This window comes from Chionomys nivalis, chromosome 7 (genome assembly GCF_950005125.1).
Source record: "Chionomys nivalis chromosome 7, mChiNiv1.1, whole genome shotgun sequence".
NCBI lineage: Eukaryota > Metazoa > Chordata > Mammalia > Rodentia > Cricetidae > Chionomys > Chionomys nivalis.
The window spans coordinates 68,484,324-68,506,050 of record NC_080092.1 but is presented as its reverse complement, the minus strand read 5'-3'; the positions used below and the strand labels follow the sequence as shown (position 1 = coordinate 68,506,050).

Here is a 21,727-nt window from a genome sequence, read left to right as displayed (position 1 = left end):
TGTGGTTGATGCAGGAGTCTGTTGTCTGCATCTTGACTTCACAGGGCATGCTCTGATTCTGCTGTTGCGGTTACAATTGCTAAAATATCCTGAAATCTCTGTGCTGACTCATGAGAAATTCTGGCAGTTTTCAGCTTCTGAACTTTCGGTCTTCTGACCTCCATTTCTCAGACCCATTTGCCAGTTCTCTACTGGGGAGACAGCGACTCGTGCTAAGACAGTTTAGGCAAAATGAGATATCATGTAAGTAAGCTATCAGTATAACGTCTGCAAAGCTATAAAAGTACAGTCAGCTGCGGGGCAATGGCTTGTCCACAGGTAGGCTTCATGCCGAGTGATACTTCATCCCAACGTCGAGGGATGGGCCACACTGGTTTGGTGCTGATGCAGCTCCATCCCTGAGCAAACGCAGACATAGTGCATCAGATGCGGAGACATCAGACTTGCACTTTGCCAGTACTGCGGTGGCAGTAGTTCACCATATATTATTCAGAGGACACCGAGTTATCCCATGGAGCGTTCTAGAAGGAAGCTCCATCTTGAGCTGGTTTGGTGGTAGAGCACTTGCCTAACACTGCCCTGGCCTGAGATTGATTCCAAACACAACCACCCTCAAATAAAATCCATCTACAGACAGAGCATCCTGAACCCCTAAGTGCAAAACCAGAAGCAGGCTCCAACATTCAGGGAAGAAGAAAGGCAAAGAACCATGGCTTGGCTGAGGAGCTGGAATGTCTCTGAAAGAAAACAAGCAGAGCCTGAGTCTGTGCCCTTCTCTGGGCAGCAGCCTTCTTCCGAGGTGGCTAGCTCGTTTGCCTGCATTCTTCAGCAGAGGAATGGCCTTTAAGCCGGTGTTCATACCTGTGATCCCAGCACTGCAGAAGCTGGTGTAGAAAGATTTGTGATGCGGAGGCCAACCTGGGCTACTTAGTGAGTCCTAAGACAACCTGGACTACAGTCCAGCAACGGAAAAATAGAAATAGTCTTTAGATCAATTTCAGTGACTGGAGATGGGCTAGAATTGTCCTAAAGGTGAAACTAGTGGTCTGGGTTATGGTGGATGAATGTCCTCTTTGAATGTTTCGGATTCAAAGTTTGATTTTATAGAGCCTTTCCTTAAAGTTTTCCACCTTGTAAGAACACTAACGAAGTTCTGTTTTCTCTGATCTATTTCCTTCTTCTTCAGTTCTAATGCACTTGACTCTTTCCAAGTCCCTAAGATAAGAGTTATATATTAATCTCTGGGATTTCCACCAATAATTTCTGGGGCCATGGCGTTTTTTAAGGAGACACTCTATAAAAGGCGTGAAATCAAAGAAGCGTGATAGCCGCCGAAACTAACCTTTGATTTTGCCGCCAGGTGATGTAAAGCCACTGGACGAGAAGTGGCTCGAGGAGACAGCAAACTACCATCCTGATGATAGGTGAGGACTCTTAACTCCAGTGACTCCTTTCAAAATAGTCAGTCTTTTGTGATTTTGATCCCCCCAAAATTAATGTTGCTTAATCACCCTAAATATCAAAGATGAGTCCAATGATCTTACAATGGATTGGGTAGAAGGTAAGGGAAGAATCAAAACATGCTAAGTAAATCACTGAGGGAGAGGCTCTTTTAATTAGACCTCCTTCGAAGAGCAATTCAGACCCACTGGGGGTCAAGCATGCCCCAGGCTTGGCGGTGCACCTTCCAGGGCTAGCCCAGGTTGGCAGACTGAAGCTGGGAAGTGGGGAGGGGGTAGCTCTGCCTAGTCAGTTGATATTGCCTCAACTGTTCCCTGTCATCCTATAGTTTCCTTGTTTCATCTGGCTGGAGTCACAGGGTGTTCCCTGCTGAGCCTGAGTGTCTCCTCTAAGTCACTCCAGGTGCTCAAAAGCCTTCCCTCTGGGCCTTTCCCATGAGCAAATTCTGACAGGAGGATATAAAAGAGCAACTGGGCTAAGCAGCGCAGTTCTCTGGCTGCCACGGGAGGCCAAGACACATGGCAGGTAAGACGCGCTAACCTTTCCTGGTTCCTTCAAAGATGATGAAATTTCCTCAGGACTGGAGAACATTTAGTCCTCGATTTAGACCTGTCTTTCTTGGGCATTTTCTGGTGCCAGGTTTAGTGACCGATTGGCAGCATCTCCTTATGGGTTGTAGGGGGTGACTAAATCCACTGTCGGGCGAGAAGCCTTTTCTGCACCAAAAACCAGGCAGAGACATAAACTGGCAGATATGGAAGGTTCCATGAACCTTTCTCAACTGCACTGTTTAGAAACAGAGGCCCAAGACAGATGTCCAGGGTCACTCAGAGAGTTGGGGATGGTTACTGAATGTGGTGTCTCTGGACAAACATGACATGTAGCTCTCCTCTGTAGTAAGATGATGCAGTGTTTCGGGGAGTTGGGGGGTCTTCTCTAAGCCAGTGCTCTCGGATCTTTATCTTCATGCCTGCTGGCTGCAGCAGATCTGACTATCTGGTCAACACTGACCGTTTAGTTCCCAGTGTTTTAAATATGCTGAGGTCCTCTGGGTCTCAAACAGGTACCTGAACTGTAACAGTACGAGATGGGCCTCATCTGGGGAGGACTTGGGGGGGTTGAATTGCGTTGCTTTTTATGTAACTGACCATATTCAGCACATACCCAGTGGGGCAGAGGATTATTTCTGCCGCAGAGAGCTTTCTAAGAGCCACTGAGATATAGAAGGAAAATAAACTCAACCTCAAACTCAGTTTCTCCTACTGGCCTGTCACAGCCTGCTTCTGACATGAGGTCTGGGAGAATTCCCCACCCACCAGCAAGTAGCTGGATGCCAGCTGGGTGTTCCTAATCCCATTCGGTTCTGACAGTCTCTACCTGGAGATAGCCTCCGATCTCACAGGCAGAGAGCTCAGTCCTGGAGACCAAACCCTGATTCCCGATGCCAGTCACAAGCTCCAGGTTGCTCTGCCTGTGCTTCGGGTAGAGTTCCCAAATTTGATCAGCTTGATGGAGGTGCGCAGTCACTCAGGGGGACACTTGTGCTGATTACGTCAAAGGACACAGATGAAAGTGAGCTCAGGGCAGGTAAGTATGTGGGAAGGCGCATGGAGCATTTCTGCTCTCTCTGGGAACACCACTTTCCGCAGCTTCCGCGTGCGGCCAACCATCCGGAAGCCCTCTGGAGTTCTGTGAAGACTTTTTGGCATGAGCACTCTAGAAGCCCAGACAGCCACTTAGACCTACTGCTAATAGGCTGAGCGGGGAATCCCAGCAAGGCTTGTCTGTTGAGATTCTTCTTATCTTCCCTGAGCAGCATTCCTTCCTTCCTCCTCCCAGACACAGGGCAGGACCCCTTCTGAAATCAGAGGGTTATGGTCCATTATCAGATGACATAGTTTTGAGAATTTCATGGTCAGCGCCAATACAGAAAGTTGGCTGAGGGTAGAGGGGACTAGAGATTTTCTGGGGTGTTCCTCAGGAAAAAGAAATCACAATTTCTATATCCTGATTTAGAGAGGGAGTTATGAGCCAGGAACTGCTGTAGATGAAAATCGTGTGTGTGTGTGTGTGTGTGTGTGTGCATGCCTGTGTGATCACATATCACATGAGATATACAATATATGAAACATAGAGATACATATCATCTGCCATAATATTGCAACTATCGCCTCTGCTCTCCCCTCTTTACTCTGGAGCTGTCTGAAAGGCAAGCATTGTTCCTCCTAGAGATGGGTTTATTGGTTTTCTGCTTGTCTCACTCCACTATCAACCTCCACAAACTTCCCATTGATGGAAATGAACTATAACAATTCCTTCCCGCTCACTTATCCAACCTCCTTGGCGACTTGTAAATCAGAGAGTCAGACTCTGGAATGCCAGAGTACTCAGTGCAGTGTGGTCTTCAGGGCGGAACTACTGCCTGTGACCTTGCTGGAGGTATAGACTCAGGGTCTCCTTCTGCCACCTTCTAAGCCAGAGTCTGTGTTTTTCCAAGCGCCCTACTGTAGTATGTGATTCTTATACACACTGCAGTATGAGAACTTGGCGAAGAGACTGTCAGCGCTCTGACCCCGTGCAACCTCCAGATGCTCGACTCCTTCATGGCGTCACATACTCAACGTATGCTCGGTGCTATTCTGTGCCGATGCTATGCTTAGACACGTGAGAACACAGAAGGACGAAGTAAGGCATTGGCTTCCAGGAATTCGTGGTCTCCTATGGAAACAGACATGCAAAGATATGAGTAAAATACTGAGCTGGGACAGGACGGGAACGACCTAACTTTTCCCAGAGGAATCAACTTCGCCAAGAAGGGAACATCTGGCTGGGGTGTTGAGAGCACAAAGGTGTGCAGGAGGCAGAGACATTGCTTGAGTAGAGGCATGAGGTTATGTTAGTCCCCCCCACACACACACCCATTGGGCGGAGGGGGAGAGGCTGTGGGTCTCTCTTCAGAGCATGCTGAGTCTCAGGGGAAGATGGAGACTGACGGATTTGGGACATGCTTAAACTCAACGCGAGACCTTAAGTAGCATAGAAACCCAATACTCTCTACGCTTTATCCAGGCTGTGTTCGGCTGCAGAGAGCCTTCCCAGGCTATCTGTACACCTGGTTTCTGGTGTCACAACCCCATATTTGCCTGGTTCTGTTTTTAGCCCCACATTGTTCCTTCATACCAGTCAGGAACCTTGGCCATGACACGGAAAATAATTCAGCTTTGGCCTTAAATTTTTTCTTCCTCTTCCTAGTGATGAGAGTATTCGTGTGTCTCAAGAGAAATGAGTAGCAGCGATTCCTAATCAGATATGATGACTGGAAAGAAGAGGAAATGGGAGGGTGGGTGTTGGGTGGGTTTGAGAGACTTTACAAGGTTTTGCAAAGTTTACAACAAAACTTTCTAGAGCTTTGTTGCAAGCTCAGCATCTCTGTGCTGTGTGGTTTACATGGTTACGGTAGAGATATTTGTGCTGGTTTTGTAAACGCTGTTAAAAACAGAGCCACCTCAGTGATATTGTAAAACCATCTTTGCTTGACTCAACGGTCACTGTGAGAGTCCTGTAGTCACAAAGGAGTGGTAACAGAAAGATGTGGGGCACACGCCTATAATCCTAGTGCTCAGGCTGAGACAGCGTGATCAAGTGTTCAAGGACAGCCTGGGCTACATACCAAGACTTGAAACAAAGGGAGGAACAGTAGATGTTGTAATAGGAGCGGCGGGGCTGTGTCCCCAGCACCCAGCCGCCCGCATGGCTAGCTTATGCCCCGAAATAATTACACAGAAACTGTATTCTTTTAAACACTGTTTGGCCCAGTAGTTCCAGCCTCTTATTGGCTAGCTTTTACATATTGATCTAACCCATTTCTAATATTCTGTGTAGCACCATGAGCTGGCTTACCAGGAAAGATCTTAACCTTTGTCTGTCTGGAGTGGGAGAATCATGGCGACTCACTGACTCGGCTTTTTTCTCCCCGCATTCTGTTCTGTCTACTCCGCCTACCTAATTTTCTGTCCTATCAGGGCCAAGCAGTTTTCTTTATTAATTAACCAATGAAAGCAACAGATAAATACAAGACCCACCTCCATCAAGTAGAGGACTAGAAAGTCACAGAACCTTTTCCTACTAGGGGTCAGACAAAGGAAGAACAAGAACCCACTGAGGAATTGAGTTATTGGAAATTTTGTTTTGGGGCAGGAGCTAGAATTCAGTGATAAAACACTTGACTAGCATGGGCAAAGCCTTAGTTCAGCCCCTAGCACCACACACACACACACACACACACACACATACACACACACACACACACACATACACACACACATACACACACACATACACACACACATACACACACACACACATACACATACACACACACACACAAAGAGAATTACTCTTGGATATAAAAAAATTTCGCTGGGTATGGTGGTATAAGTCTTTAATCCTAGCACCCAGGAGGCAGAAGCAGGTGGATCTTTGTGAGTTCGAGGCCAGCCTGGTCTACAGAGTGAGTTCTAGGACACTTGGGGCTTCACAGAGAAACTCTGTCTTGAAAAGAAAATTCTTGGCCTGATAGTTACTGATTCATATCTCATTTTATTTCTAAAGTTAGCCCATAAAAGACACATTCAATGGGGTGGGGTGGGGGTCTTAGAGGGCCAGGCATGCTGCTTAGTGGTAGGGCACGCATATAATGTAGACAAGCCTTGGGTCACCAGCAGAAAAGGGGAGGGAGAGGGGCAGTGGGGACAGAAGAAGTCAAGAAAGGACTTCCTTGGAGGAAGAAGGAAGGGAAAGAGAAAGAAAAAGGAGACAAGACTGCTCAAATTTTAGTCTGGCGACTTAGGCTTGGAGTAAAAAGTCATGACGTAGAGGCTGAGCCACTGCAGGCAACCCCAAACACCTCTGTATGCCCAAGGAAGCTCAGACATGCCCCGACATTCTTCCATATGTTCCCACCAAACTGATTTTTTTGAGGGAGGGGAAAACCCTGTGGAATTTCTGAGGAAAGGCGTGGCGTCTCCTTCCAGCCCATGCCCTGTGCTACCCAGGAGGAGCCTGGCTAGCAGGAAGCAAGCTCTCTGGAGAAGAAGGAATAAGAACTTCAGAAATACTTCTATCTGTGACATGACAAGCCCAGGCTCCCCTGGCAGAATGGGACATCTGGAGCATTTGACCCTGCCCCCTTACTGGCAGGCCAGTGGCCCAGTGTTAAGTAACTTGCCCAGGCTCATGGCGCTAGGTGGGGCCAATGCAGAGCTATAACTCAGGGCCTCAGACCCCAAAGCTTCTTTGCCTGCATCTTTGGGCTCTCCCAGCCTGGCACACTTCCAGCCTGTGCACACTCCCAGACTGCGCACACTATGAGCTTGTGTGGCCAGGGCATCTGGTCTCACCCAGGTTTTCTCTGCTGAGATTCCATCTCTTTCTGTGGCACCCCACTGAGGCTCCTAGTATGATCTTCGTCTCTTTTCAGCAATGAAAGTCCTTCTGTATCTCCCGGCCCTCCTAGCTTCCCTGACCTTGCTCCAGACGGCAGCGTCAGCCAGAAATGGTGAGTGCCATACTGTATTTGCTTCTTGGAATAAGGCTGGGACAAAAGCACTAGGAGCTAGGTGGCTGCAGACAATATAGATTCATTCTCATGCATCCCAGAAGGCTGGAAATCCAAGAGGAAGGTAATGGAAGGGTCATGATCCTCCTGAAGGCTCTAAGTGGGGTGGAGTGGAGGGGGCGGTCCTTTGCCTCTTCTGGCTTCCGATGGTTCCAGGCATCTTTAGTATCCTTGGCTTGTAGCTACCTCCCCACCCCCGCCTCTACATGCCTTCTCTCTGTGTCCTTTCCTAAATCCATTAGTCTCTGGACTTTGGGTTCACCCTAATCAGCATGACCTCTAAATTGATCTCATCGGCAGAGACTGTTTGGAAATAACGCTGAACTTCCAACCGGACACCGTTTAATCCACTACAGTCTCCTCACGGGGAGTAGAGGCTGCCTCTCATACCCCACACCTCACCCTTAGGGGGACTCAAGGAATACAGCTCTCCTTTTGTGTCCTTGCCTTCCTTGCTCCGAGGCCCCGACTATGGGGTAAATTCTGATAGGCTTGCGTAATGGTCCACAAGACCATCTCACACCAGAAACCAGGCAGCCCAAGAGTAGTCACACTGCACGCCCTGTTGTCCTGTTCCTGGGGATACCCTATTGTCCTCTCCTGGATACTCCCCTGGAATTCCAAAAAGCAATTTTGACATCTTGTTGAAGAGCAGACTAGACTCTTCCCATTCTTTACCACCTTCTTTTAAGTCTATTGTTCTCAACCTGTGGGTCGCGACCCCTGTGGCGAGTTGAACGGACCCTTTCATGGCTGTCACTTAAGACCGTTGGAAATATCGGCTGTTTACATTATAATTCATAACAGTAGCAAAATTACAGTCATGAAGTAGCTGGGGAGTTGCCATAACATGAGGAACGGTATTAAAGGGTTGCAGCGTTAGGAAGGTTAAGAACTACGGCTTTAAGGGGTCTTGTAAAATATCCTTGATCCCCCACCTGCTCAGATTTGAGAGAGGAGGCCATGGCTGAGAGGGAAGCGGAAGCAAAGAGCATCTCAAAAGAGTGATATGTGATATCCTGCCTTCTGCTTTTCCCTCCCCAAGCTTCCTCAGCCAGTGCCGCTGCCACCCTGCGCAAAACAGTGGATGAGGTCAAGGTCTGGGTCAACAAGGCCTTCCTGGATTCCCGGACCAGGTAAGTGAGACACGTGTGCACGTGTGTGTGAACTCCCTTCTCTGGCTTCCTGTGAATGACAAGGGCACCCAGACCAGTCCCAACAAGCCAAAGCAATTAAAAAACTTGCCTTGCCACCGCTCTCCACCCCACCCCCACCAAGTATGCAGCAAACAGGAACAGTAGCTTCCAAATCCTAAAATCCCAGCCTCTAAGGGGCCTCCAGGGGGACATCTAAAATTACCCTGCAAGGACTTCCCTCCACGTGGGCCAGGTTCCCTTTGCTTATGCCAGCCAGATTCAGGTTTTTTGTTTATCTGCTATAGTCTGCCTCGGGTCAGTGCAGGGAACTGACGAGAGAAGTTCTTTCAAGGAAGTCTCAGCATAAAGCAAACTTAAGTGAGAACGTGGTTTGAAGTCCAGCCTCAGCCTGACCGATCCACCGCCACCCAGAGATTCCCAGGGTATAAGGTGTACCGTGGAGTCTGTCCCACCTTGGAACAAGGGTGTAGAGTTTCCAGATACCCACGTGTGGCCGAAGGGTGTAGAGTTTCCAGATACCCACGTGTGGCTGATGTGGCCCCAGGCTTGGGGCTCCCTTGGCAAGAGTTAAGAATGCTGGCCCTATTACTGGGAACCTCCAACCAGGCAGCCACCAGAGCTCAGGAGCAAAGCAAAACAAATCAACAGGGGTGAGCCTTTGGGGGCTGCACCCACAGCAGCTGGGCAAGGAGCACATAAACCCTCCTGATGGATCGCAGACCAAGACACCACCCACCCTGGGAAGGAGGGTGGGACTCGAGAAACTTGCGCTGTGGACCAGGCTCTCCCCTCAGGAAGTCTGCCTTCCACCAGTAGAGTTGTTGAAGAACAAGAGCCGTCTGTGGTCAAGCCTGGCGGCGCAGTTCTATAATCCCAGCTACTCAGGAGGCTGGGGCAGGAGGATGGCAAGTTCAAGGCCAGTCTTGGCTGTAGAGTGAGTTCAAGGGCAGCCCAGGCAATCAGTGAATCAGTAGGCTCCTGTCTCAGGAAAAGGAGAGAGCTGAGAATGCAGCTCAGTGAGAGAACGCTGGTCTAGCATGTGCAAAGCCATGGCCTCAATCTCGAGTCCAGCGGAAGGGGCGTGGCCACGGCATCGAGCAGAAGGCATCTTTCTTTCTTTTTTTTTTTTTTTTTTTTGGTTTTTCGAGACAGGGTTTCTCTGTGGCTTTGGTCTCGAACTCACAGAGATTCACCTGCCTCTGCCTCCCAAGTGCTGGGATTAAAGGCGTGCGCCACCACCGCCCAGCTAGCAAAAAGCATCTTCAACCCTTCATGGTTCTGTTTCTAGATCGGGGCTTTTCTCAGCCTCATCCCTGGATGAGCTCTCTATTCCACGATTCTTTTGATGTCTTTTAGATTGCTTTTAGTCCCGCAGAAATAGTATCATTTCAGGACTTCAAAGGTCAGCCTGAGGAGGTAAAATGGAAAGCTGATGACTGCCTTGGTTCTGGTGACAAGAGGGGGTCCAGAGGTCCTCTCCCTTGTTCCAGGACTCCTCCGACACTCCTTGGGGGCTGAGCAGAAAGAGGATCAGGGAAGCCCGGGGTGGTAACTCCACCAGTCCTGAACAGCTCGGTGGCTTGTGTACTTCTTTTCTGAGTACACAAAGAAATCAATTACCAACTCAAAGACCTGGAAAATTCTCTGGCCTGCACTGAGCACTCCAAGCCTATGTTTGGGGTGTCTGGCTTTAGACCTGACCCCACCCCCTCTGGACTATTGAGCGTATTGTCTCATAAAAACAGAAAAAAGACGTGTGTGGTGTTGTGTGACTTTAATCCAGGCACCCAAGGGTCAGAGGCAGGCATGTCTCTGTGAGTTTGAGGCCAACCTGGTCTACATATCAAGACTAGCCAAGGCTGTTGCATGGTAAAAAGCTTGTGGGTTTTTTTTTTCTTTTCTTGTTTTGTTTTTGTTTGTTTTGTTTTGTTATTGTTCTATTTTGGTTTGGTTTGGTTTGGTTTTTTGAGACAGGGTTTCTCTGTGTAGCCCCAGCTGTCCTGGAACTCACTTTGTAGACTAGGTTAGCCTCAAACTCACAGAGATCTGTCTGCCTCTGCCTCCTGAGTTCTGGGATTAAAGGTGTGTGCTACCACGCCTGGCTTGTTTTGTTTGTTTGTTTTTAAGGCAGCAAAAAGACAGCCTGGTTCTCTTCAGGGAGGTTAGGCCACGGCTGGCCTCCTTAGGCCTTTCTCCTCAGTCCTTTGGGAGAAGCCTTAGCCCCGTTAGCACTTTAACTGGAGCTATTGGCCTACCGTGAAGAGATAAGACAGGCATTACAGCCAGGGAGATAAATACAACCAGAAGGCTGGTTTTGTGAGAACCTAAGCCATTTTCAATATTTCAGAGCCATAGAGACAGAGGCTTTATAGAGAAATCCTCACACGCAAGGAAACTGAGGCACAGTTAGGCAATAGGGTACTTTCAGGTCCCTAGCCTCCCCAAATTGCCATAGACTTCAGGGTAGAAGGCTTTAGGGATCCTTGTATTGCACGTGGAAGATAAAGAGCTAAGGTCGAGCTTTCCTGAGACATTTGGCATTAGGCAGGGTGCTTCTGTCCACAGATTCCACACCAGTTCTAAGGCCAGATGCATGGACAGAACCAGAAGCCCTCAGGTGTCCTGGTCCTAAAAGTCTTAAGTTATAAGGCTCAGCAGTGACCAGAGTTCTCAAGTCTGGATTCACCCACTGTAGGATCTGGGTGGTTTGAGGATGCCCATCTGGTTCTGACAGCCAGCCAGGTAATCTTTTCATCCACCAGCTTTACTTAAGACTTAACTACGCTTCATGGCCACTGTGGCTTCCTTCTCCCCTTCGGAGAGGTCTTTCCAGCGGCAGTGGCAGAAAAGACAAGAGAGAGGGTACTGAGAGCCCGCATTTACTCCTCAGATCCCTTGGGTCTTCCCCTTGCTCACACTCTCTTGCACCTTTCCTGGGGAGCCACCAGCAGCTTACAAGGCCCCATTGATTCCTACCGTAGGCTGAAGACCGCCATGACCACCCAGGCTCCCACCACTCGCCACCTCTCAGGGTATCTCAAGCAAGCCAAAGGCCGGACGCGCACAGCCATCCGCAACGGGCAGGTGTGGGAAGAGTCTCTAAAGAAACTGAAGAAGGTGGTGACCTTGACAAATGTCACAGGTACAAACAACTCATGGCCCTGTAATGACAGGAAAGGAGCATGAATACACCTGAGGCCACCAAAAGTTGCTAGAAACTCTCTACACAAAGGCGTTTCTGCCTTCCTTCTTAGCTAAACCCAAGGGCCATACTGGCAGAGCTCAGAGGGCCTCCGGGGACAGCTAGGCCAGTGTCCCTTTTGCAGGTGAAAGAACCCGTTGTGACAAGGTTATACTGCCAACGGATAGAGAAGAAACATCTGTGCTCAGTGTGTTATGGTGGTTTGTAAGGCTTCTGCCCGAAGGAAATGCCAAAGTCAATAAATGGGGTTTCTAGCCCCAAGCCAGTGTCCTGTGGGTGAAGGCAAGACGTAAGGCACCAGTGTCATATTTTGCTGGGAGTGTCTCAAGAGATGAAACTTCTACCTTGTTCTGGGGAACACTGAGCTATCACCTGTGTTCTGATTCCCTTCCTGTTGCCAGTGTCTCAGAATACCTGTTTGGGGTTCTCTTCTTTTTCAGGCCAAGGCCTGGACTTGACTTCGCTCTCCTGGGAGGTGGGCTGTGATCCCCCTGCTAAGGCAGTGACTTGCGATATAAGCAACCCTTACCGGACCATCACTGGAGACTGTAACAACAGGTGACCCTACCAGCCTTACAGGCACAACTGTTGGATCCCTTTGAAGAGTACCCATCTCCAATGAGGTCACTGTGGTCCACTGGGAACAGTCCTTTCAACCAAGGCAGACAGTCCCATGCCTCGGGGTTAGGAAATTTCAGAACCCCACAGTGCAGAGGGCCCCTCCTCCACATTCGCCTTCCCTCCTGCAGAGTTCAGGTTAAGGGCGGCAGGGTGAAGGCAGTGAGCCAGGAGGCTACCTGCCGAGGTTGAGAGCTGTCTTGCTGGGTTTCAGGAAGAATCCAACGCTGGGATCCGCCAATAGGGCGCTGGCTCGATGGCTGCCCGCGGAGTACGAGGACGGGTTCTCCCGCCCCTTTGGGTGGACGCCGGGGAAGACGCGGAACGGCTTCCCTCTCCCGCAGGTGAAGGAGGGCGGGGTACAGGATGGGAGGCGGTGAGCTACACACTAGTCAAAGCACCCTAAAAACAGAAAAATGGAGGCGCAACTGAAATTAGGACTCGCTCCCTGGCGATATGTACCCCGAACTGCCACGAGAGGGCAGCAGAGCCCGGGGCCCAACCAGGTGGTGGCGCTAAAATCTCAACTGTCCCAAGTCTGATACCCTGGGGTCTCCCAGGCAGATGGTTTCCTTGCTCTATTCTATTTGCGCTTACCCTGTCCCAGCCCCTGGCGTGCAGCAGCTGTCGTTTTACTGCAGGTCTGATCTGTTGGCCTCATCTGAGTTGGCAGCCCCTCCCCAGGGGCCTTCTTCCCATGCCCAGAATCCTGGCACTTCCTCACGGGCATGACAGCATCAGCTTGCCTTGGTTTTCTCTCTCCATAGTAAGGACGCTTGACCATTGTCCAGTCGCACAGACCGAGGTTCAGTGCCATCCCTATTCCTTTGTAGGCGCAGGACAAGCGCTCTAAGACTGTGTCATCTACAAAGTTCCCATACCTCCCACCTCACATACACCTGTGGGGATTGCATCATGGGTCCCCAGCAAACTAGGGTTGAATCTGAATCTTCAAAGCATGCTTTGTTCCGACCTGACCCCCTTCCCCTCCGTGTGCAGCCCCGTGAAGTCTCCAACCAGATCCTTGGCTATCTGAATGAGGAGGGTGTTCTGGACGAAAACAGATCCCTGCTCTTCATGCAGTGGGGTCAAATCGTGGACCACGACTTGGACTTTGCCCCTGAAAATGAGATGGGGAGTGATAACAGCTCCAAAGCCCAGTGTGATGAACACTGTCTCCAGGGAGACAACTGCTTCCCCATCATGGTAAGCCTCTGCAACCCGATCAACGTCCCTGGCAAGCCCTGGGCAACTTCCCTGTAGCACACATTCCCAGCCTAGACATGGGGATCTCGTGAGAGCTTTGAATGCTAACATCATAGCTTCCTATCCATTCACGTGCTCATCCATCCGCTCAGGAGTTAGACAATAACCTCCTCTATGCCAGGGACTACAGCGACACTAGGGATTCAGAGGTGAGATACTATGCTTGCTCTCAAGGACAAAGGCTGGCACCGAAATGAGCATGTGAACTGTTGACAGAATTGGGACATTGGGGGTTGTCTGTACCCCAAATGCATCTGAGTCTCCTGGGAATCTCAGGCCTCCCTGCCAGATGTTGGGAGATAGAGTCTGCATTTTATTCAGATATTTTATCAAGACATATCTGTCCCACCACCCCCCCTTCCCACCATGGGGTTCATCCTATATTTAGTGTGTGGATCACTGCCCTGAAGGAAGACTTCTCTTTCCCAGAGGGAGCTGAAAGCAGCCAGGTGACCTGTGAGCAGCAAGGACACGGAATGCCCAGCAGGAGAGAGGGGCTTCCAGTGGTCACCTCTTCTTAACCATAAAGTTTGCATTTAGAGAGGTATTTGTTTACTTAGGACAGCAAATCAAGACTCTGTGCTGTAGTGAAAAAGATCTGAACCAAGGGCTGAGACCAATCTGGACTTGAGTCTCACGTCTCTCCCTCCTAGTTTGTAGGTGCTGAGGCAAGTTAATTTATTGAGACTGTTTTCTCGTGTGTAAGAGACTCACAGGCTCTCTGAGGGACAGAATGAGATGCGGTATGCGTTCTGGCTGGCACGTGGAATTCCAGGGTTGATATTTCAGTAGTAATTACTAAAGCGCACATCATATGCCGCTTGCCTGTCGAGGGCTCTCAGGAAACCCTGTCTTTTTTGAGCTCTTGCTGTGAAAGAGTGAATCATTACTTTCTGCTCGTGCACATCAGGATAGAATGAACTCTGGGCCCCGGGAAGTCTAAGGTCAGTTGGAGGCATCTAGGGCCAGAGTCTGGCAAGCTGAATCTGGCAAGCATCCCACATTGGTACCGTGAGCATCTTTTCAATCAGACTGACCCTGGGAAGAGTGGTCAGGGCACTGATGTTTCGTCCTTGTGCGGTAACTCCCAAACCCATCTCTCTACAGTTTCCAAAGGGTGACCCTAAATTGAAGACTCAGGGGAAATGCATGCCTTTCTACAGAGCTGGATTTGTCTGTCCCACACCACCCTATCAATCCCTGGCCAGAGAGCAAATCAATGCTCTAACCTCTTTCATGGACGCTAGCTTGATATACGGTTCTGAGCCAAACCTGGCAAATCAACTTCGAAACCTCAGCAGCCCCTTGGGCCTCATGATTGTCAATGAAGAGGTCTCAGACCATGGTCTGCCCCTCCTGCCTTTTGTCGGTGTGAAGCCCAGTCCCTGTGAGGTCATCAACCGCACTGCTGGAGTGCCCTGCTTCTTGGCAGGTGAGTCTAGCCTGGGAAGAAAGCAAGGGGCTAAGGGACAAAGAGATCACCAAAGGAGCCCGCTGCATCGCAGCATTTTCCCAGAAAGATGCCCCAAGACACCACTGTCTGTAGCACTGAGCTAGGGATAGAGAAAGGGCCCAGATAAAGAATCTAAGAACAAGTGTTCGCTGTGGAACAAGATAAGTCCAGAAAATAATACAAAGAAAATCCACATAACCCCATCATCCACCGATATTAGTCATTAATATTTAAATATAAACCTTTCTCGCGTGATCTATGATAGGCACAGTCCTAGCCCAGCTTGGTGGCACAGTTCTGAATCCCACCACATTCCTCACTGCCCATCTGCCTGTCCCTCTCCCCCTGATCACCTTAAAGGAGAGGCTTTGGAGAGAGTCTTGGGGTTCCATCTTTCTTTGTGAAGGTCCCTGGTCCTGCTTAGAACCCATCTTCCTGCCTTCTGGGCTTTTAGGAGACTCCCGAGCCTCGGAGCAGATCTTGCTGGCCACATCCCATACACTCCTTCTCCGGGAACACAATCGATTAGCCAGAGAACTGAGCAGACTCAACCCCGAGTGGGATGGTGAGAAGCTCTATCAAGAAGCCAGGAAAATCATGGGAGCCTTTATACAGGTATGGAGGCAGGAGTGCCTGCCATAGTCAGCTGCCTGCTCCAGCACCCACCTCTGCTTTCTGTTGGGTTACTTCCAGCTGCATTCTTTATTCCTTCCTCTCTTTTGCTTCTCTCCAAGAGTCTGATCTGTTGTAGGAGGCCACTTGTTTGTTCCCAGCTGCTCAGCCCCAAAATAACCACACAGAAACTATATTGATTAAATCACAGCCTATAAGCTCTAGCTTCTTATTGGCTAGCTCTTACAATCTAATTTAACCCATTTCTATTAAGCAGTGTATCGCCACATGGCTGTGGCTTACCAGCAGGGTTCTGTTAGGTATCTGTCTCCAGCAGGGGCATGGCTTCTCCCTGACTCTGCCTTCTTTCTCCCAGCATTCAGTTTAGTTTTCCACACCTACCTTTATTCTGCCCTGTGTAGGCCCAAGACAGTTTCTTTATTAACCAATGGTATTCACAGCATACAGAGGGGAATCCCACATCACTGATCAGCTCCCTGTTTTAAAATGTATCCCCGATTGGAACAGTCGAGGCTCTGGATTCAATCTGAAACTCTGCAGCAAATAAATAAAATATCCATGTGTTTGTGTGTGTGCTTGGGGTGTGTGCACACATGACTGGGGGGATACGCATGTACATATGTGTACATGGAGGCCAGAGGTCAGACTCCCTCATGTATCATTCCTCCAGAGAGCCAAACAAAGTTAGCTTTGAACTTACAAAGTAGGTTAGGCTGGCCAGTCCACAAGCTCCAGGGCTCTACCTGCCTCTGCCTCCCCAGCTCTGAGACGACAAGTCCATGCTACCATGCCCAGTTTTTTTTTTTTTTAAATGGGTTCTGGGAATCAAAGCCAGGTCTTTGGGCTTGCAAAGCAGAGATCCCTACCAACTGAGCGGTCTCCCCAGTGCTGTATGAAATCCTTATGGACTGACTCCATTTGACTCCTGTCGGTATTGGCATCAGTGGATCACCTTTGCTCACGCTAAGTGTGGCTTTCCTGATTATTGGCATTACCAAACATTTTAGTGGCTCTAACACCATCTGAATCTTTACTCAACCTTGTCATTACCCTGCTTAGGTTTAGCGCATGGGTTCTGGTCTGCTTTTGTTTCTGCTCCAATGACAGTCTGGTTCCGGGACTTTCCAGTGCCCCTTTGATCCACTTCATTCTTCCAGTGCATGTGAACTTTCCTCTCCGTTCCTGCTGGTGCTGTCTTCAGGGCACCAAAGTTTCTTCTTTTCTGGCTGCCTGCTGTTGCTAAGCAACCTCTGATAGAAGCAGAAGCCACCATGCCTGGGTCTCCTTGGTGAAGAGCCAGGGGTGAGAGGAAACAGACACAGTGCTCCACTGCCCCACAGAAGGTAGAGACTGTCCATGGCCTGGACTGAGGAGCAGGGGAGGCTTGGTTAAGGCTCTCGAGGGCTTGGTGTGTGAGGCAGGAGTTGGGGCTCTCTGCCAGTCTGCCTTGGACTTCCCTGGCCCTTGGTCTGTGAAAAGAAAAAGCAGGCATTTCTTGGCTTCTTTTTGATATTTCTGTTGGAGGTTTCAGGCCACCAGCCTCTTCTACACCCACTTCAATCTGGGGGCATGTAGAACTCACCACGTGGTCATCCCTCAAATTCGGGTTCCTCAGACAGCTCATATTCTTTTCTAGCTTTCAGAGTATCTTCTTCAAATTTTACCTTCTGGATCTGTGTGTGCAGTCCAGGGAAGGGGGCATGAGGTCCCCTGGAGCTGAAGTTACAGACAACTTTCTGATATGTGTGTTGGGAACTGAACTCAGATCTTCTAGGAGAGCAACAAGTGTTCTTAACCACAGAGCCATCTCTCCAATCTCCCTAGGTTGCTCAGGCTGGCCTCAAACTCACTGTGTAGACAAAGCTGACCTTGAACTCCCGATCCTCACTCCTTCACACTGCCAGTACTGGATTATTAGAGATCGTCACAGCCATGCATTGCTGTTGTCGTTTGAATTGGAAATAGAAGTCTCACTATGTAGCCCAGACTGGCCTCATATTGTCAAATCTCCTGCCTCAGCCTCTGGAATGCTAGGATTATAGACATGGCTCACCACACCAGCTCAGCATCCATTTATTATTTCCTGTTGAAATATTGCCAGGATATTTAGTTGCAATAAATAGAGAGGAGAAAGGAAAATAAGGCTGTGACACCTTGTTCTAAAACCAGAGGATACACACACTTCCGCTTTTAATTATTAAGTTGACCTATTTCCATATAAAATATTGGAGCCAGAAATCCTGGTGCTAAAGCAGAAAGTATCAGATTGAAGTGACTAATTAGCATAACCTAATTGGGAAGATATCATGAGAATTAAATTAATGGATGCCACGATTGATTAGCAATGTCTGCCATGGTCATCGGAATGGAAACCAAGTACAGATGCTATCCATTTGCCCTCTTGACAGTAGTTCCTCTCCAGCCTCCCATGGCAGAAAGGTTTACACCCTCTCATGTCCTCCCTCATGACTTGTCTCTCCCTTCAGATCATCACCTTCAGGGACTATCTCCCCATTCTACTGGGGGATGAGATGCAGAAGTGGGTCCCCCCATACCAAGGCTACAGTGAGACTGTAGACCCACGCATTTCCAATGTCTTCACCTTTGCTCTCCGCTTTGGCCACTTGGAGGTCCCTTCTGCTATCTACCGCCTGGATGAGAATTATCAGCCATGGGGTTCAGAACCTGAACTCCCCCTGCACAAGCTCTTCTTCAACACCTGGAGGCTGGTCAAGGATGGTGAGTCTTCTCAGGAAAGTGCTCTCGTCTGAGCCTCTCATTCTCCAACCAGCTTGTAGGGACTCGTGGTATGAGAATCACCTTCCAGACACTTCCTGTGTGACCTTGGACAGGGAATCCATCTTACTGAGTCTTAGCTTCATTGTTTGCAAAATAAGGGCAAAGTGGGACCTATCTCATAGGATAACAAATTGAATGAGAGAGATGTGTGGCGCACCCTAAGACACGAGATGTGATCGGTAAGTAATAGCGGCTTCTTCCTCTGGCTTCCCATGTGCGTGTCTAAGATTCTTCTGCCTTTTCCTGCCCTAGGCATCTCTGAACTCAAAAAACAGAATTTGTGAGCTTGGAAAATTGTTCTGTTCTAGAACCTTCTATCTCCATGAGGTGTCATAGACTGGGTGCAGCTTTCTTATTCCTCAGATGAAACTGACTTTCCTTCACGCTTAGCCAAATGGGGCTGACTCCTGAAGACATATGGTCCCTCTTCCTCTGGAGGAAGGTGTGGAAGATGAAGGAACTGACCCCATGAAATAAAACATGAAAAAACTTCTTACTATTCATTGAACCATCAGCCCCTGAGTGCCCTTCTCTGTCACCTCAGAAAGTCCAGCCCGGTCTCCTCTCACCCTGGCACAAGGAAAGGCTGCATTGTGCTCTTCTCTCCCCACCCCCAGCCAGAAATGCCCCTGTCATTCCCATTTCCTACTGAGAGAAGGTATCTGAGGCAGGGAGGGCCCAGCATTTAAGATGCCCTCATCCTGTTCCTAGCTGAAGGATGGCCTCTTGGTGACCCCCTGCAGGTGGAATTGATCCTCTGGTTCGAGGCCTGCTGGCCAAGAAGGCCAAGTTGGCACACCAGGACAGAATGATGACAGGGGAACTCCGCAACATGCTGTTCCAGCAGACTCACACCATCCATGGCTTCGACCTGGCTGCCATCAATATCCAGCGGTGCCGAGACCACGGGCAGCCTGGTGAGTGGGTCTGAGGGATCACCTGGTCTGGAAGCATTTTTGCTCCCTTCTGGGGCTCCTGGAGGCTCTGCTCTGGAACTCCAAGGAGCTAATCAATCCTGAAGCAAGAGACAAGTCCATTTTTAAAAACCCACAAAGACATCCCAGAAATGGAATCTTTGTTTTCCTAATGCAGAGGTGTGATGCACAGCTGTTGTTATCTTAGTGCCTCAGAAGAGAATGAGAGCAGCAACTACGCATTTAATCAGTTTAAGAGCCCAGAATAGAAGCACCAAATACGGTGGTATCAACATGAAATCCCAGTTCTCCAGAGGCCAAGGCCAGAAGATTGTCTGTTCAAAGCTAGCACGAGCTCTGCAGAGAAGCCTTAACAAAAAGAAGGAAGAAATGGAGGAAAGGGAGGGAAGGGAGGGAAGGACAGCGACCTGGTGGAGTTTTTCTCTGCACACACGGAAAGCAATGTTGCTGCTACTAAGAGACAGATTGCTTGAGTTCGAATCCCAGCTGTGCCATTTACTACTTGTCTGAGATGCTTTTCTCATTTCCCATGATACTATGCCTGGCAAGTACAAAGAAAGATGGGCTGAATCGGGCTCACAGTTTTAAGGTACAGTCAGCCCATTGCGCAGGGAGGCACGGTGTTGGGGGCATGAGACATGAGACAGCAGCTCACAGTGAGGCCGTGGTCGGGAAGCAGCGAGAGACGGGTGCGGATGCAGCATCCCTCCTCTTTCTTTATGCTCAGCGTGGATTTCACCACAGTAATTTACTCTATCTAGAAGCTCCCTCGTGCGCATGCCCAGAGATGTCTCCAGAGATATTCTAGATCTTGTCACATGACAATCAGTATCGAGTATGGCACTAGTTAAAGGACTTGGGGCGAGCTTCAGCTGCTTTGCTCTTATTCATTTGCATGGCTCTTGGTGTAGTGCTTGGATCCACACATAGCCAGTCGCAGGTCAGCTGTCAACCCTTGCCCTCTGATCCCATACTTTCTCAGCTTCTGGAGGTGGAGTGGTTACATCCCCCAGGGAAAACACGAGCAAGAAGTCCCTGGGGTGAGCCAACCCTATCTTCTCTCCCCTAGGGTACAACTCCTGGAGAGCTTTCTGTGGCCTGTCACAGCCAAAGACGCTACAAGAGCTGAGTGCTGTGCTGCGAAATAAGGTGCTGGCCAAGAAGCTGCTGGATCTCTATGGAACCCCCGACAATATTGATATCTGGTTAGGGGCCATTGCTGAACCCCCGGTCCACAGGGGTCGGGTAGGGCCTCTCCTCACCTGCCTCCTGGGCCAGCAGTTCCAGCGGATCCGAGATGGAGACAGGCAAGTGACATCACTGTCTGGGGCAGGAGGAGCCTTTCCCTAGGCAGGGATCCCCAGTGTTCTTCATGAGGTCTGACTTCATATGTCACCCTAGGAGGGGTTTTCCATGTTCCCAAGAATGTGCTTTGGCAGTGGGGGGCAGGTAGCCACTGCACTGTGTGACACGACCCTGCTCTGTCCTTATAGGTTCTGGTGGGAGAACCCTGGGGTCTTCACAGAGAAGCAACGGGACTCTCTAAGGAAGGTGTCCTTCTCAAGACTTGTCTGCGATAACACCCGCATCAACAAGGTCCCGCTGGACCCATTCCAGGCCAACACCTACCCCCACGGCTTTGTGGACTGCTCTGCTATTGAAAAGTTGGACCTCTCCCCCTGGGCCTCAGTGAAGAAGTAGGACCCTCCTGCCCACGGCTTCTTACGTGGCACCTTCCTGTGGTCCAAGATATCATTTCAAACAAGTTCAATCACCTGTTCCTGTCAAATTGGGCACCTAAGTCCCACGTCTTCAAGTCTCACCATCCTCCTGACGATGGTCAAAGGCTGTCTGAGCCTTTCCAGCTTTTCCACGAGGCCCCCACCACTTCCACGCCACCCTCTCAGGCTGTGGGAACCCTCCTCTAACTAGATGCCTCTCCAGCTTGTCAGACATCTTCTGCCCTCTGTCCCTGAATGAGTCTGGCTGAGGCTGTGACCTCTGATCCTTATGTTTCCTCCTGTCCTCCCAATTTAGATTATAAGCATTCTGAGCCAGAGACCCCCACCTGCTTCTGGGTATGGCTTGTGGCACTCAGCATGGTATTAACCACATAAAGTGCCCAATAAACATCCAGCTGTTCCTTCCTAGGGGCAGGCCTTGCAACCGCTGTGTATAAGAAACTGAGTGCTTACAGTCCAGATGTGTCAGGTGCAAGAGCTCTCAAAGCAGGGAGGAGGCAAGGGGCTTCTGGGGGGAAAGCAATGTCACAGAGCAGTGAAAGAGTGATCGGGGTGACAGTGCTGTGGGGTACCATGGGTAACCAAGCCTGGGTTTCCCAGGAGCTAAAACTGATCTCATCAATCATCTGAGAAACACCCTATTCATCCTGGAGAGTCCCTGGAGCCTGCCAAGCTTCTGAAGTGGTGGCTCCAGAACATTCCTTGGGCTGTGGCCCAATGTGTTTTTATGCAGCCTTTGATTTTTTTTCATAGTGTCTCACTTAGGTCTTAGGTGGACCTTGAACAGACTATTACATGGCCCAAAGTAGCTCCCAATTCTCTATTCTCCTAAATTTAGGTGACT

At 49.6% G+C, this 21,727-nt stretch overlaps 1 protein-coding gene across 2 annotated transcripts; it reads left to right on the top strand.

Moving 5' to 3' along the window:
• Positions 1-1,342: 1,342 nt before the first annotated feature.
• Positions 1,343-21,299, top strand: Lpo (lactoperoxidase). Of its 2 annotated transcripts, none has more exons than XM_057775524.1 (13): positions 1,343-1,424; positions 6,941-7,018; positions 8,124-8,214; positions 11,217-11,377; positions 11,878-11,995; positions 12,270-12,399; positions 13,055-13,261; positions 14,429-14,753; positions 15,229-15,389; positions 17,894-18,146; positions 18,950-19,123; positions 20,211-20,448; positions 20,635-21,299. In XM_057775524.1, exons 1-13 carry the CDS (start codon positions 1,418-1,420, stop codon positions 20,840-20,842), a joined length of 2,151 nt encoding a protein of 716 aa, XP_057631507.1. In that variant the 5' UTR covers positions 1,343-1,417; the 3' UTR covers positions 20,843-21,299. The 2 variants fall into 2 exon arrangements, with proteins under 2 accessions (XP_057631507.1, XP_057631506.1); XM_057775523.1 differs by lacking the exon at positions 1,343-1,424 and adding an exon at positions 1,845-1,986.
• The last annotated feature ends 428 nt before the right edge of the window (positions 21,300-21,727 follow it).

Coding starts and splice junctions, on each gene's coding strand:
- Lpo (XM_057775524.1), top strand. Junction 7,019..8,123: donor GGCAGCGTCAGCCAGAAATG/GTGAGTGCCATA, acceptor TCCCTCCCCAAG/CTTCCTCAGCCAGTGCCGCT. Junction 19,124..20,210: donor CCGAGACCACGGGCAGCCTG/GTGAGTGGGTCT, acceptor TCTCTCCCCTAG/GGTACAACTCCTGGAGAGCT.